The sequence below is a fragment of the Drosophila obscura genome, unplaced genomic scaffold, assembly GCF_018151105.1.
Source record: "Drosophila obscura isolate BZ-5 IFL unplaced genomic scaffold, ASM1815110v1 contig_192, whole genome shotgun sequence".
NCBI lineage: Eukaryota > Metazoa > Arthropoda > Insecta > Diptera > Drosophilidae > Drosophila > Drosophila obscura.
Genome location: NW_024542781.1, coordinates 3,702,385 through 3,718,349, shown reverse-complemented (window position 1 = coordinate 3,718,349; position 15,965 = coordinate 3,702,385). Strand labels below are relative to the sequence as shown.

Here is a 15,965-nt window from a genome sequence, read left to right as displayed (position 1 = left end):
TTTGTTTACTACTATTTACTACACATATATTTAACAAAAATTTACAAATTTCATAATTCTTGAGTTTAGAAATCTTTATCTGCTGAAAAGAAAATCAGCGGCACAAACAAACCAAAAACGTGCAAGGCAAATCAAAAACAAATGGAAAATCAAAGAAAATTCCTAACAAGTGTTTTTCTTTGCATTGCGGAGAGAGATGGTGAGAGAATTAAGCCGAGAGAGCAAGAGAGCTGTCAGCCGCGGAGAGGGCTTTCGATGCCTGCTGGAAAAGCTTTGGCTCTGGCTTTGGCCAGGAAACGGTTCAGTCTACTTTGAGATTCCTGGCCAGCAACGACACGACATCCGACAGTGTCCGCGGCGCGTGCTCCAAAAAAAAAAGGAAGGCTGGAAAAACGCCAGCAGCAAGGAGCTGTGGCTGTGGCTGTGGCTGTAACAGTTTCCACCAAAGTCTAGGAAAACAAGTCAGAAGGAGGCGCATTTAAGTGGCAGTGGCTTTTTTGGGCTAAGCTAAGCAAGCGATTCGTGTGATTCTATCCATGTGTATATATGTATGTACGTGTCTCTTGCCTGTGTGCGTGCGCGAGTGCCAGTGTGTGTTTGTGTGTGTGTGTGTATCTAATAGATACATTCTGTTTTTGAGCTGCTGCTCCAAATTTATACAGAGCATATTTGTGTCCATTTAATTGAATTAAGTAAAGGGCTCCGCCACCGAGACAAGCGTCGCCATTCCGTTCCATCTTTACATAAGAGCAAGCAAGCGTGAGATACAGATACGGAGGAAGGCAGAGCGACTGTGACAGTGACAGTGACAGAGCAGAGAATGTCAAGAATTGCGTAAAGTTTGTGGCCCGTGTGTGTGCCGTGGGAAAAGTGACATTAAGTGCTTAAGTAAATTATATAAAATCATTAAACGCCCCGCCGACGAGCATCCATAACACGGCAAATGTGAAACGACAGCTGCAGCCTGGAAACACACACAGTTTCCATCGCTACAAGATAAACCGATTCGCCCAAGCAGTTTTCTACCTTACCTTTTGGCCAAATGAAAAATTCAAAGCCGTCACACAGGGCCTGTGGCTGGGGGCGGACTAGATTTTCGACATGGGCGGGCTACTGTCAAGGTGTGCGCTACCTCAAGGCCTAGTCTCGTAGCTAACCCTAAACCCAACCACAGGCACGCACACACCCACACACGTGTCCCCCCCACACACACACACAGTCACACACTCTCCCAATGGAAACATCTTGGCGGGCGTTTTGTTTTCCATTTTCAAGTGCGCTTTTTGGGGGTGCCGTGCCACAGAGCAGAGCGGAGCGGAGCGGAGCAGCACCCCACCCAACCACCAGGTGTCTGACTGAAACAGTTTTTGGCGTCACTTTCGTTTTCGTTGTGCCCTCGCTCAAGTGCTGTGCTTGACCATAACCACTAAAAGTGTCACATTGCGTATACGCCGCGTGTTGTCCTCGAGCGCGGTGTATTTGTTTTGTGGCCGTGTGCCACGAGCTTACGTTCGTAAGCTCGTTTACTTTTGAGCAACGCCACCCACGCTTGCACGGAGAGCCAGCGTTTGCTCTCTTCTCTTGCTCACTGTCCTCTCTTTCCGAGCTCTTTCCGCTCTCTTGCCGTGGCATGTTCTCTCTCCCAAGCAGCTGTATGTTTTGTTTTGAATCACATTCCGCCATTCCGCCATCCGCAAACAACAAAGGACAACGTTCCGTTCATCCGTGTCTCTGTCGTTCTGTCTGTCGGTCATCTGGTCACGTTTTCCACATCCCATCCCCCATACCCTTTGCGAGGCAATTTAAATTTTATTGTGATTTTTATTCTTGGCGCAAATAAACAGCACGAAGAGCGTCTTTAGGCTCTCTCTCTCTCTCTCTCTCTCTCCCTCTCTTGCTCTTTTGTTTATAGAGCAATTTAGCGACTAAAAGTATGCTCCGACAAGGCATCATCAAAATGATGGGTCTACATTAGCCTGACAAGGCTTTGGGGATGGATGGGCGAATGAATGGCTTGGGTGGTGCACTGGACTGGCATGGGAAAACGACATCGAAGCCACCTGTCGAGCGGCTAAATATTTAATACCTACCTAAGATTTATGGAACACCAGTCCAGTGCTTTGTGTGTCCCAAAACACCAAAAGTTTACCCCAACAACTTGTGCAAGCCATATTTCACAGTCCATGGCTATGGCTGTGGCTATGGCTATGGCTGAGCAGAGTATTGCCTAGTGGACCAGCTGGGTTACTTTCTTTGTTTGGGCCATGTCTTGGCATTTGGCCAAGTTCCCCTTTCGGTTTTCCGTTTCCGTTTTTCTTGGAAATTGCAAACTTTGTCTGTCTGTCTGCCTGGCAGGAGCAGCATTGTCACAGTGATTCGGGGTCTGCGAGGAAGAGCGAGGAAATTTCCATATTTCTCGCATTAGCCAACAGCCAACTACATAGCAATGGCGGGGCGGTGCTGAGTGACTGCTCATTAAAATGCTATAAGTGTACGAACAATTTGCATGCTGCACGAGCAGCGGGTGGGTGGTGCCGAAGTCACGGCACTGTAAGCGCTTAGCGCCGAGCTTCGAGCTTCGAGCTGAATAATTAACACCCCGGCCCATACCTGTTGGCAGTGGCTTCTGCCTTTATTGGGTGCTCAGGAGCGTACAATTAGCGAATTGGCATTTTGGTAGATAAAATCGAGGTAATGCCGTATGGCCAGGAAGCTGGAGAGGATGCGATTGTTCTCCCAGCGCCAGTCGATCATCAGACCCACCAGATAGAAGTTCTGTGTGACATCCCCCTTAACCTGCATCCCCACTAAAGGTGCTCCGATATAGTAGCCCTCCGGCTTGGCCTGGTAGCCGCAGACGGTGCTGCTGCTGGTGACAATGGAGCTGACCTTGGACTGGCAGAAGCCACGACTGAGGGTGTTCACCCAGGTCTTTAGCTTGAGATCCTCCTTGACTCGCAGCCCGGCCACAATGAATGTCTGACCCACCAGTGTCTCATTGACCAGCTGGGGTGGCGGCATGCAGGCGGGCATCACATTCGGGTTCAGCTTGGCGTCCCGCTGCAGGGTGAGCACGGCCAGGCTGTTCTTCAGCGTGAGCGGGTCGTACTCGGGGTGAACGGCGATCTCGGCCAGCTTTATCTCCTGCGCGGGCACCACACAGAATCCGTCCCTGTCGCATGTCGGCTGGCTGACAGGAGAGCTCTTGTTATACACTCCCAGGTGGACGGAGAACGCCTCCGCCTCGCCATTGTACTGTACAAAGCAATGGGCGGGGGCCAGCACATTGCGCTTGGAAATCAACACGCCCAGGCATCCATCGTCCCTGATCTTTCCCTCGAAACCTGAAGGCCACATATGTCATTCACGCTTCACAACTATGCCAGACGCTCACCTTTCTTGAAGACGATGCGGGCCACCCACTGGTGCTCCGTGGGTATGGCAAAGTTTGCCTGCTTGAGCAACTGATCCTCGTTGAAGTAGCCGCACTCAGTGTCCTCCAGCTTGGCAGAGCGGACGCCCGTCCAAGTAGCCAGCAGCAGCGTGATCAGAGCGGTTCCCCAATGCATTCTAAAGCGCGACTCAAAGTCAACTGAGCCATGAAAACTGCTCAAGCACGAGCATCCCATTGTCGATGCCATCTCAGTGGGTTTCTCCAGAAGTTGATCGTCTACAGCGATTTGTCTTGATTGGCTTTCGAATAAACTATTCGTTCCACCTGTGTGTTCTGGCCAATGCAATTGCGATAATGAATGTTCTCTGAGGTGATTGCAACACGTATTAAAAACCAGTTCCAGATGCGGAACCTCTGGGCAGCTCCCAGCACGATGCATCAGTGTTTCCCCTTAATAAACATATAACATCCATTAATCTGTGCATACATAGATATGTATATTTATTTACTGATTGAAAACATATTGGAAATACGCTGAAAACAGGCTCTGCAACCTCCAGCCTATAGCAACTGTAGTCCGGATAGAATGGGGGGAGGTGGAGCCTACTTTGTCGCTGTGTTCTCCATTATCCAAGGACGAGCACTCCGCAAATCCTGGTAGACATGGGTGGTGGATGCACCCACGCTCATCACCCTGGCCAGCAGAGCGACCACATAGAAGCTGTGCGGCACATTTCGCTCCACGCTGATGTCCATGAGGGCCGTGCCCTCGTAGAACTTTGTGCGCTTCACGGGGAAGCCGCAGAGTTGGTTCTCCGGGGGCAGGGTCGAGGCGGAGGTCAGCTGCTTGCACTTCTGACGGGAGACCGTCATGGCCAGGCCCTTGCCCTTGATGTTGTCGGTGTGGGTGAAGCCCGAGAAGTGAAGGTTGCGGTTGATCAGCGACTCTGGCTCCGAGTTGCCCTGCATGCAAATGGGTTGAATGTAGTTCGTCCACTGGATGGGCTCCACAAGACGTAGGATAGCCATGTCATTGTCGCCCGTGTCCTTGTCCGCCTCCGGGTGCACCTTGATCTCGGCCACGTTGTACAGCTTGGGCCCGGGCACACAGAAGCCCTTGTTGTTGCAGGCGAACTCCTCGTCGGGTGAGTGGCTCTCATCCCACACGCCCACCATAACGACGGCGCTCACATTGCCCGTTCGGTTCTTGAATCGCTTCACACACGTGGCGGTGGTCAGGACATGCTGCTGGTTCACTATGACCACGGTGCATCTTGTGTTCGTGTAGCCATTCCCTGAGTGACAGTCAGAGTGAGAGTCAGATCAGCGATCAGAGAGATCAGAGAGCGAGTGTTGCACTTACCCTGACTCTGCAGCAGAACTCCTATCCAGGGGTACTCCGAAGGCTCTGTTCTTTCGTCCGTTGTATAGAGCAGTCGCTCGTCCAGGCGGCCGCACTGGGTATCGCCCACTGTCAGAGCTATGGGGAACAGAATAGATGTAGAATAATTAAATATTCCATAAACCCCAGTGGAATATGTATACGAGTAGGTGTTTGCACTTACCCCCCAGCCAAGCCACAACTAGAAGTTGAACAAGTTTTCCAGCCACAACCATTTCGATCTCAATCCGCTTGTCTTTCTCGCCTCTCCAAGTGCTCGGATCGAACTGAGAATAAACTGGCTGAATAAACTTACTCACAATAAACGCTCACTGAATCATTCGAAATGTTTCGATAATTTAGATATTTCTCGGCAGTCAGAAACGAATAATTCAAGAATAGATTCTCAGATTAGCAACATTTATTCTTCAAACAAAAACAACTCAAGTTACGTAATACTTCTGTGCTATGAAATACTAATAAAATTCGAGCCCCAAGTTAGGTGATTAAAAGATTCATCCAAGAAGTTTGCGCGATGCTCAAAGGTATATATTGGAAACCCGATTCAATGCTACGCTTTCGCTCCCAGTGTACGACAGTATTTCCAAAGACAAGACCAGTCAATTACAAGAAAAGGACACTCATTATATACCGATTAGATTGTTACAATCCGTCGACCCGTTGGGCTCTCCCATTGGGCTCGGCTCTGCTGTCCCTCCTCGGATATGCATGTGCACAGGCCCCCACCGCCCCACCCACGACTACGACTGGGGCTGAATAATTAATGTTTCAATTAGAATGCTATTATCGAGGGCAAACACAGGCTGCTCAGCAGGCAGTGAAGGTGAAGGACACCGAAGGACACTGTAATGGATCGCGACAGTGGGGGGGTGGCTGGATTTAACACTCTACTAAATATGCTTACAAATTGCTCGGCCAGATCCGGCTGGCAGTTTATTGTCCAATCCGACAGTGCTCTTGCAGCTTGACCTGCTTAAGCCGGGGCGGGGCGCTCATAACTCGCATTGTTATGAATTCCAGCCCGCCCCACCCCATCCCAAATAGCCCCAAATACCTCCTATCCTGGCCTAGTGTGGTCCCGACCCGACCGGACGGGACCGGACTTTAATGAACAAGCCGCCCGTTGGTCATTCAGCAATAAAACTTGGCTTGGCTCTTGCTCTTGCTCTGGCTGTGGCCTTGTCCAGCGAGTACCCCGGAGGGAACACGACTACGCTCCGAACTGAAGGAGAACCATGAACAGAAAGAGAAAGAGAGAGGGGTTGGGGTGGGGTGGGGTGAGGAGGCGTAGGCACCGGAATGGGCATGCAAATTGCTCGAACCAGACCCTGCCTGGGTGGACTGCGTGGGCATTGGGTGCGCCTTTTGCTTGTAAAGGGTCGAAAAATGTGCTTCGCCTTCCAGACTTGCGTGTCCCTCAATCTTTAATCGCTGCCAGCACGTCACGTGAACAACTTGCCTCTCGTTTCTCTTCTAAGGAATAGCTAATGGCGGCGGCTGGAATCGAATTGAATCATTGATTGTACTGCCCCGCTGTAGGAGGCAGACCAGACCCAGACCCATACCCATCCCATTCACTCGAAATTTCTCTATCTTTAAGCTGGCACGGACCCCTATGAACACTATGAGCGAGGCCTGGCAATGATGATAGTATGACGCGTGACGGCGAAATTCCAGCCATTTTCAATCCGAAACGGGTCCGCACACCTGCCGTGGTAGTCACTGGAGACTCATCGACAAATGTCCCCTACAGTAACAACAACAACAACAACAACAGTGGGACGGGGACGGGGCCGGGGGCCAGCAGCAGCTCGCCAGGAACAGTTATCGGAGCAGCAGCAGCAGCAGGAGGAGGAGGAGGTGGCACAGGAGGAGCGACAGGAGGCTGCGGCTTTAGCAATGTGCTCACATCGAGCAATCCGCAAATAACCCACCAAGACTCGATCTCGTCGAGCCAGCAGGACCCCAATGAGGTAATCATCATACCAGCGGACACCCCCACGGGGGGTGCCGGCAGCCACAATGCACAGCACCACTTCGGAGGCGACTCGAGTGACACGCAAGCCGGACTCGACTCTCAGCAGCAGCAGCAGCAGCCGAATGGCCATGGGGAGGAGCCGGAGCTGCGCTTCAGAAAGCTGCAGGCCTGCAAGGAGTCCTGCTGCTCGGAGCTGGCCCGCAAGGTGAGTCCACACCCATGCAAGCCCTTTTACCATTTCGGGCCACATGCGCCACATTACTGGCTCTGCTCGTTGCAGATGTATTTCGGGGTGTGCGTGACCATCCTGATGACTGCCTCATGGGTGGGGGCCACGCACTGCATCAAGTACATGTACAAGTACCGGGCGCCCTACGATGACGTGCTGAACGACGACCAGGACACGTCGTCGAGTCGCGCCGAGCTGAGTGCCGAGCTGGAGGAAATAATGGCCATCAGCGACTCGTCGCTGCATCACGTCGAGGACGCCACCGAGATGTTCAATATACCACCGCGGCAGCCTGTCTACTTCAGTGCCCCGTTTTTTGCAGCCTGGTTTTTTACAAACTTTTCACTGCTCTTCTTCCCGATCTACATCCTGGGTCTCGTGTCCACGCGCAAGTGCGACAAGCTGAGCGAGGTCCTGGGCGATGTGCTGCGAGGATTCCGGGAGCGCGGCTTCACCGTGGGTGAGTGTGTCCACCCACTGAGGCGGAGTTCGCCCCCAATAATTTCCAGCTAACGTTATGGTTTGGATATTCGCACAGGTCGCTTCCTGAATCGCTGCCTCTCCTTCTGCATTTTGTGGCTGGTCACCACCTACCTGTATACACTCTCCCTGAACGTGCTCTATGCCACGGACGCCCTGGCCCTGTTCGCCACCAACGTGGCGTGCGTCTATCTGCTCTCATGGGTGATCCTGCACGAGCAGTTTGTGGGCGTTCGAGTGAGTAGATCTGCACCCAAGCCCTCCCCCCACAGTACAACGAATAATTAATTACCCACTGCTTTCCGCCCAGATTGTCGCCATCATTCTCTGCGATACGGGAATCGCACTGCTCGCCTACATGGACGGCATCACGGAGAGTCGGACTCTGAGCGGCGTTGTTCTGGCCACACTGGCCGGCGCTGGCTATGCCGTGTTCAGGGTAAGTCACAGTCACAGTCCCCCTGCTAACCTGCCTCCCTGATTGTGTCGTGCCCTGTGCTCATGTCGCTGTCGGGCTGTCGCTTTCTAGGTTATGTTCCGCAAGGTGATGGGCGATCCGCCGGTGGGCCAAATCGCCTTCATTTTCACCGCCCTGGGCTTCCTGAACGCCCTTCTGCTATGGCCAGTGGTGCTGGCGCTCTACCTGACTGGCACGGAAAGCCTCACATCGGAGAGCATACCTTGGAACCTACTGTTCGCGGCGAGCCTCCTGCTCCTGGGTATGTCAACCATTACATGCCAACCCAACCGCCTCTGCCTCTTCCTCTGCCTCTTTCCCTGCCTCTGTTGTGTTCGAAACTTTTATCGTTGTAATTAATTCCGATTGCAGTTTTCCACGTTCTGATGCAGTTCAGCGCCGCCGTAACATACAACATGTTTGTGACATTGGGTCTTATTACCGCTGTGCCCGTTTCTGGTGGTATGTACACACTGGCGGGCTCCACAACATTTCATGTTGGGTCCTGTGATGTGGGATGCCTTGTCGTTCTATTGGGTAGAATTCGTGGCACCACCTGCTCTGGGCTTGTTCCTTTCGCTGGAACGATTCCGTGACTACAAATTGTTTTAAATTTGAATATAAAAAGCGGGCACTCATGTGGGGCACACGGCATCGTTTGATCTTCTTCGGAGTTAAAGTAACGCGACATAAAATATCGGCATGCCTGTAACTTAATTGATCTAAAGGGGGAAGTTTAAGTGGGATTTTAATCGAGTTTAATAGACTTTGACCCACAACTCCGAACTTTCCACCCATAGCACTCGATGTCATACTGTACAGTGCTAACTTTGCGGGCATGAAGCTGGCCGGGGTCATACTAATTGGCATTGGGTTCTTCCTCGTAATGTTCCCCGAGAACTGGCCCGACTACATAACGCGACTGCTGCGGTAAGTGGAGAATGTGCCTTCATTAGTAATAATCATATTGCTAAAAATACAATTGTTATGCAATTAATATGCTAATTTTCTTTGTCAGAGTAAAGAATCGTGCGTGTTTGGTTCAAATATACTTTACAGTTTTTTATATATTTATTTTCTTGGGTTCCTTTCATTTCATTTCCCTTTGTTGTTGGTTTCAATTTAATATTGTATGTTCTATGTTTTATGTTTTATGTTTATTGCTCAAAGAGTTCGTAACATTAACGACTAAAGCCACTATTTAAATAAAAATGAATCATCATCGCATTAATTGAAATTTCTACTCATAAATTAATTTATGATTTAGAAAAAAAAAAAAAAAAAAAAAAAAAAAAAACCATATTGATTTACCAGTGTACTCACATAAACTATATATTTAATTTTATATAAACAAACATCTTGCAGAAAGAGCGTTCGAGCCATACTCCGTTACCAATGTTGTTGTGAATTAGCCGAAATTCGCTATGCTCATTCGGTAGGCCAAAAACACAAGCTAAGCCCAAAACCCAAAAACCAAATACAAAAACAAAACAAAAACCCAAAAAAAAACAATAAAACAATTCCTTACAATTAGTTATATAATAAACTAGAACCGTAGGCATCCTAAGATCTGTTTTTTATACACAGTACCCACTACCTACTATTAACGAACCTTCCATCTCAAAAACCAAACTAGTGATATTCATAAGTAAACGATACTTGGCAGATTTTTTACTGAATACTACTACAACATCTTCTATGCTATATCTATAATAGGTACACACATATATGTACATACATACATGCATTTGTACATATGTATGTATGTGACAAACAATACCCAAACCCAAACAGACACTTTGGCTTCCAACTTTGCGCTCACCCTTGTTGAATTGAAAGATATGTATGTAACCTAGACATGTGTATCTATCTACCTACCTAATTGAAACTCTATTTAATCGCCTACTATATGTACACAAAAATAACTACTACATACATATACATATATGCCTTGTAACACATATATCTATCTATCGTTATCGTTATAATCCGTTAAACCGACACTTCTTCGGCTGTTGTGCAATTGGTTGACAATCCCGTCTCATTGTTGTTCTAAACGTTACTTTGGCGGAGTTGTTACTCTTTATACATGCATACATTACATACAGTACATACGTATATATATATATATATTTATTGTCGTTGATCTATTTGATAGTTAAGTTTTATTTCGGCATATCAGCAACCCCATCCATTCCATCCCATACTTACTGTAATTACCTAGCAAGTAACCTCAGTTGGCAAGAGACCAACCCATTTTTTGTTTTTGTTTTTATTTGTGTAAGATATGTGTATCTTTCTATCTGATCTGGGTGATGGTTGCTGATGCCGAGGATCGGTTATATATTCGATATCGTAGTAGTTCGTACACCCAAACACAGACTGTGTATACACACCACACATACCCACCTCACTCACACACAAACACACACACAGATATATAGATTGCCTTTCGATCCGACATTGCCAGAACTTCAAAGAGATATTGGTTGTGCTGTTGGTGTTTGGCTGATTGGTTGTGTGATCTTATCTGAATCGCTTTTTGTAATTGAGTTCATTGAGTTTGACTTGACCCAATATACTCCTACATATATACATATGTATCTGTAAATACATTCCGATTTTCGTTTCGTTCTTTTGTTACTTAAATTGTCTGCACCAACTAGTGAGGCGAGCGCAAGTAACCATAGATGATATCCAGATGTTACATACATACTACATACATATATATCGCAGCATGAAGGAATGTGCTCGAGAAGCCCGAGAAGCTCGGTCCTCCCCCCGTCTAGAGTTCTATGTTCAATTCCTTATCGTTTCTCATAAGACTGAATCAAGTGCAAGTTTTCCGTGCCCTAGCTTAAGAATGTCCCTCAGGTTGATACTGCAAGACGGAGACAAATTCCGACCCTTAAAAAAAGAGCGCAATCCTAAATAAAGATATACCTAAAAATGCATTCGAAATGTTACTGATTGGCATGTTTAAAACCCACCTTCGTTTTCTCATCGTTTCGTATCGGATTGGACGTTTTTCGTTTTTCCAAATTCAACTTCTCTTGAGTTCCTCTTTGTTTTCTGTGTAATCTGTCTGTCTAACTTTAAATTCTACAAGCTCAACGAATTCTACTCTATGCTACTACTATAACTCTACCTACCTACCTACCTACTTCTTATATATATATAAACAAACGTGTCGATGTTTCAATTGTATTTTTGCAGAAGCATCATAATGCTGGGTCACAACGCGAGGTGAGTTTCGTGAGTAGGCGGCTGAGAGGAGTTGTTTGAGAATGTTTTTTTTTTTTTGTATAACCTACGCATAAACAACACGGTGGCCAAATCGAATAGAAAAGTTGTTGTAATACGGCATATAGGATATAGCATATGTACTCTAAAGAAACCCGAACCTATACCCATACCGAGATTCAACTAATACAACTACTACTAATATATGTATTTATCCAAATCCAACTGTAAGCGAAGTATGTTTTCAATTCGATTTCGTTTCTTATCCATAGTCAAATACTTTTGCCTAGAACTTTTGGTATTTCGGGTTTGATTTGGTTTGTGGAGGGATGATGATTGCAACTTTATCGATTCTTTACTCTCTTACTCGCATCCCAGTATGATTTCAATATCCTCTCCATAAGCTATTCCATATTCCACACTCAGAGTAAAGTATTGATAGCATAGCTCATTTGATAAGTAATTAAATACAATGCATTACAAATACAAATACAGTAGAGCCAGTCCCAAATACTATTGGCTGATTTCAATTTGCTATTCCTTCAGAACTTCTTTTTCGATGAGTACCTACTGTACTCGTGCCAAGGTAAGTCAAGGCGAGGGTTTTTGCCGTAACCGTGACCCTCTGCCAGCTATAAACTATTTTGAAGAAACTTCACTCTCACCTCATCCAACGTACGTGTATGTAATGTCACTCGCGAGCTTAGATCTGATCTGAATCCGAGATGAATGACAGACACACTCTCTATCTCTCTCTCTCTCTCTCTCTCCTCACACACCGAAGTACTGTCTGTATGTAGATGTAATGAATGAAATCATAAATCTTCTGTTGATCAGTTTCTTGTATAATTATTTTGGAGATAAACTGAAATTCTATACCAGCAGCTCTCTAGTAGATAACATTTACTGATTTCTGATTTCTGATTTGTATATAGTAAACACCGCTAATCTGTACTATTGCTTCTTTTCTTCTTGTTTTTCTACTTCACCTATGCCACAAACCTGCCTATCTCTCTCTCTCTCTTTCTCTCTATTTCTCGACTATCTCCTCTCTTCGAACTCTTCTCTCTCTCTCTCTCTCTCTCCCCCTAACTCTTCAAACACTGAACACCTGAACATACGCGATCACACAACGAAACGAACCGACCCGGCTAAATCGATCAATTGCCATTGCAAAAATAAACACTGCCAAAAAAAAATAATAATACATACCCATCCATGAATACACTCGAACAACACATGTAGCGGTAGGCCAGCGCTTTGTAAACGAGATGCTATAGTCCCCGGACCGTCCACGAGATATGCGCAGCGGCACATCACGCGCACGCACCACATAAGCTAAGAGTTGGACAAGTCACAGAAATGTACAGAGCAAAAAGACCGCAACCAGAACATATATATATATTTTGTAAAAAGATTTTCAAAAACCAAACAAAGCAAAAGAAAAAAGAAAGCCAAAGCCAAAGAAAACCCTGTACTCAATTGCACCACTTGCCAGCCTTGGGGTAAGTACACAAACCTTCATTCCTTTTGTATGAAAGTATCGATAAGTACAAGGTACAGTTGCCGCCCGTAGAGTTAGTTGCGCTGACTTGAAGCGCGGGCAGGGGGACCGGAATCGGAATCGGATTGGGATCATCGTGAATGCATTGTTTTAGTCGTACTGTTATGTTTTGTCCTTTGCTGTCTTTTGCTTTGATATCCTCTTCAAATTATGCGTTCTCTTTCTCTCTCTCCTCTCTTCCTCTATGGTCTCTTTTTGGACGTCTCCATTCCACAGATCGCAGCATATTTATGCATCCCATTGTAAACATAAGCGAAAGTATTATGCGGTCAATACAAACCCATATGTTGTTTGAGCCAATCGCATGAATGAATCGCAGATCTCGAGGCGGCCGATTGTGGTCGTGGTCACGGGCCGTGGGCATTTTTGCTTAGACCCCACGGCCAAGGCCACGACGCATCGCCCCCGAGCCTACAAAGTTTTTATAACCGTTGTCTGACTGTTGAGAACAATTTTTGTACCAATTACATTTAGTAAAGTAATAGTTTCCCCAATAAAGAAACACAAATGAACGAACGAACGGTGAGAGCTCCAGATATGTTTTTTTATTCATTTTATTATCGACCCCTAAACTCTGTAGCCTCACTACGTAGCAACACACTCGATTATCCTCACGCATGTACAGTCCACCATCTCAATTCTCACTTCTCACCTATCACTTTTGGCACCTATTAAATTATTTATGGTACAAATTTGCTATCTTCTAAGTTAGATTCTGAAATTGCTTTGTGAGTGTTTGCACCATGCCTATGTTGTTGGACAGTATCTGTATTAACCGATCTATACTTCTTGTATCTGGAAGAGCACAGCTTTATGTTAACTACATGCATACATATACATATATATGTGTATAACAATTTGTGGCACTCGTAACTCGATCCACCCCGCTTAACCCCACACCAACACCCACACTGACATACACTCCACACACCTACAAACCCACACACACACACACACACACCAATATACAGGAATTATGTAAATAACAGTAACAAAACATCAGTAAAAAATCAGTAAAAAGTCTTAGATCTCTTATGCTATTGTGCGAGTATTTGTGCACTGCAGACAGCCGTCACAAGATGATACCCAGATGGAACCCAATTCCAATTGCTGCTGTGGCTATTGTCTGATCTGCAGTGCATATATGTATGTACGATGCTAAATTGAAATTAAATAGTCTTGCAAATGAATAATTTATGTAAATGTGAGTGTATGTAGCGCATTAGAATTGAACACGAAAAGAAATGCCTAGAAACTAAATCAAACTAATGCCATACAAAGAACTTGCCTCCATAGACCTAACCAAGCCGATACTAACATGTACACTTCTTTCTATGCCCAAAAAAACAACACACAAACTCCCAAAAAAAAAAATAAAAAACAAAAAAATGATCGTATAGATGGGGTCGCGGCCCTCGGAGCGGTACTTCAATAGGTCAGCATCCCACCATTATCGATTATCGGACGGGATACATAAGGTCCCATCTTCGTTCACCCTCTGGCCGTGTGAGATGACTGACCTATCGCCAACTACCAGTGGGTATCTGCATGGCAGCGTCAACGCACAGCATCACCAGCAACTTCTACATCAGCAGCAACAGCAACAACAGTCCCATCAGCAGCACCACCGACAGCACCACCAGCAGCACCTGCAGCGCCAACACTCGCACACCTCGCTCACCAAGATCCACCGCCAGAGCAGCAGTCACAGTGTCCATGGCGCTGGACGGTCGATGGCTGCCGGCACCACGGGCCGACTATTCTCCTATTTTGGTAACGAGCACGAGCATGAGCGCAAGAAGTCCGAGACGTCTTTCTTCAACCTGGGATTCCGACGGAAGTCCACGGTGGTCTATTATGCCCCAACCGATTAGGGGGGCAGCTCTCAGCTCATGCAGATGCATATCAAGCAAGCATACGACGAGTGTAGGCAAAACGAGAAAATACAATCATTCAGTGTTTAAGGATTTAATAGAATTTTGCACATTTAGGAGATGCAATATCGATGTCGTATCCGATTATAGTGTACACGCCATTATACCATATTATTGTCGTTGTTGTTGATGTAAAAGTTTGATCGGAACACATGCAGCTTACAATTTTGCTCAAAATATAACACATTTAAATGATACAGTTAAAGATTCAGATACAGATACAGTTACAGATAAAGTTACAGTTACAGTTGAGAGACTTCAGCTCCAGTCAACAGAATCCAGGCAGCCACGCCCGAGCCCACACCTCGCCACACCACGCCACGCCACGCCTTCAGTCTCAATCTCAATCTATGTAAATGAGAAAGAAACCAATCCATGAATCGAGCACCCGAAAAGAGCTCAAAAGTGCCCCAAATGTTAACTATACTCGTAAATGGTTATTATTTAATACTCATAATTATTACGAAATTGTGTAAGGAATCGAAGCCAATTGTTTTTAGCAATTATATACATACATACGTTAATTGTAACGAAAATGAATAGTCAAATGTTTTAGAGTGGATCCACTCAATGGCACACCTTAAGAAGGAAACGACAACGCTAGATCGAAGAAGTGAAACCAAGTTACTTAAGGCAAATAGTTTATAGACTTTTCACCAACAACTTGAGATTCACTTGGCTAAGAAAAACAATTAAACTGTAAGCTCATCTAGCCACTAGATCCAAAAGGTTTTTCATTTTAGACTCAACTGTGCATTTTGGATTGGATTTTTGTTAAGGTTTTTAGTTTGAAAGCGAACTGATTGCGATTCGAGTCAAAAACAAATTGAAGTATTAGTATTTTTTAAACGTTTATGTGTTGTTCGTAATTTGTAATTCGAAGTGTTGTAGAGAATAAAATGAATCAACGAGGAAACTGTTGTATTAACGTGGCCGGCGCTCGTATGACCCAATCTAGGATCCAATCTCTAACCCTTTTTTGGGGCATACAGATCTGAGCTACTATATATTGTACTTTGTTGTGTAGCCACATCCAATAATTGATTTGTGATAGTTTTTAAAAATGTTTGATAACCAACTGCATACACATACACACCCCTACTTTTACCTACCCGCCCACACAAAGAGAGGCAATTGGTGTAGCTGGGATGTATTTAGAACACACAAAACTGAACACGAAATAAATAGTTGAAAAAAAAGGGAATGCATACTTGATTGTTTTATATTTGGGATTTGGGCTAATTCAATAATTGTTCGAGACGTCCCTGAGTGGGCTTTGAGTTT

At 45.9% G+C, this 15,965-nt stretch overlaps 3 protein-coding genes across 16 annotated transcripts; 1 reads left to right on the top strand and 2 right to left on the bottom strand.

Annotated features, from left to right (window-relative positions):
- The first annotated feature begins 305 nt into the window (after window positions 1-305).
- Window positions 306-15,902, top strand: LOC111065648 (putative thiamine transporter SLC35F3). 14 transcript variants are annotated; one of them, XR_002607025.2, is made up of 11 exons: window positions 306-548; window positions 6,397-6,979; window positions 7,055-7,463; window positions 7,542-7,720; window positions 7,794-7,922; window positions 8,013-8,202; window positions 8,313-8,402; window positions 8,741-8,870; window positions 11,157-11,186; window positions 12,429-12,688; window positions 14,148-14,231. XR_002607025.2 is itself a non-coding variant. In XM_022353932.2 (11 exons), the coding sequence occupies exons 2-11, from the start codon at window positions 6,449-6,451 to the stop codon at window positions 14,619-14,621; spliced, it is 2,232 nt and encodes a 743-aa protein (XP_022209624.1). In that variant the 5' UTR covers window positions 306-548; window positions 6,397-6,448; the 3' UTR covers window positions 14,622-15,902. The 14 variants fall into 14 exon arrangements, 12 of the variants coding, with proteins under 12 accessions (XP_022209624.1, XP_022209625.1, XP_022209630.1 ...); XR_002607024.2 differs by lacking the exon at window positions 14,148-14,231 and adding an exon at window positions 12,964-13,056; XM_022353932.2 differs by lacking the exon at window positions 12,429-12,688 and adding an exon at window positions 9,306-9,375 and having other exon boundaries at window positions 14,148-15,902.
- Window positions 2,608-3,644, bottom strand: LOC111065650 (CLIP domain-containing serine protease 2). Its single transcript, XM_022353945.2, has 2 exons — window positions 3,395-3,644; window positions 2,608-3,344 (listed from the first exon to the last, which is right to left on the bottom strand). The coding sequence occupies exons 1-2, from the start codon at window positions 3,639-3,641 to the stop codon at window positions 2,644-2,646; spliced, it is 948 nt and encodes a 315-aa protein (XP_022209637.2). The 5' UTR covers window positions 3,642-3,644; the 3' UTR covers window positions 2,608-2,643.
- LOC111065651 (phenoloxidase-activating factor 1) lies at window positions 3,872-5,069 on the bottom strand. The gene is made up of 3 exons (XM_022353946.2): window positions 4,960-5,069; window positions 4,758-4,874; window positions 3,872-4,689 (listed from the first exon to the last, which is right to left on the bottom strand). The coding sequence occupies exons 1-3, from the start codon at window positions 5,009-5,011 to the stop codon at window positions 3,998-4,000; spliced, it is 861 nt and encodes a 286-aa protein (XP_022209638.1). The 5' UTR covers window positions 5,012-5,069; the 3' UTR covers window positions 3,872-3,997.
- Window positions 15,903-15,965: the final 63 nt, after the last annotated feature.

What these genes read in the sequence shown, in the direction of transcription:
- LOC111065648 (XM_022353932.2), top strand. Translation starts at nt 6,449, where the DNA reads ATGACGCGTGACGGCGAAATTCCAGCCATTTTCAATCCGAAACGGGTC. An exon ending in AGCAGTTTGTGGGCGTTCGA is followed by an intron (nt 7,721 to 7,793) that starts GTGAGTAGATCT and finishes CTTTCCGCCCAG; the next exon opens with ATTGTCGCCATCATTCTCTG. An exon ending in GGCGAGCCTCCTGCTCCTGG is followed by an intron (nt 8,203 to 8,312) that starts GTATGTCAACCA and finishes TTCCGATTGCAG; the next exon opens with TTTTCCACGTTCTGATGCAG.
- LOC111065650 (XM_022353945.2), bottom strand. Translation starts at nt 3,641, where the DNA reads ATGGCATCGACAATGGGATGCTCGTGCTTGAGCAGTTTTCATGGCTCA. An exon ending in CCGCATCGTCTTCAAGAAAG is followed by an intron (nt 3,345 to 3,394) that starts GTGAGCGTCTGG and finishes TGTGGCCTTCAG; the next exon opens with GTTTCGAGGGAAAGATCAGG.
- LOC111065651 (XM_022353946.2), bottom strand. Translation starts at nt 5,011, where the DNA reads ATGGTTGTGGCTGGAAAACTTGTTCAACTTCTAGTTGTGGCTTGGCTG. An exon ending in AGTTGTGGCTTGGCTGGGGG is followed by an intron (nt 4,875 to 4,959) that starts GTAAGTGCAAAC and finishes TGTTCCCCATAG; the next exon opens with CTCTGACAGTGGGCGATACC. An exon ending in AGTTCTGCTGCAGAGTCAGG is followed by an intron (nt 4,690 to 4,757) that starts GTAAGTGCAACA and finishes ACTGTCACTCAG; the next exon opens with GGAATGGCTACACGAACACA.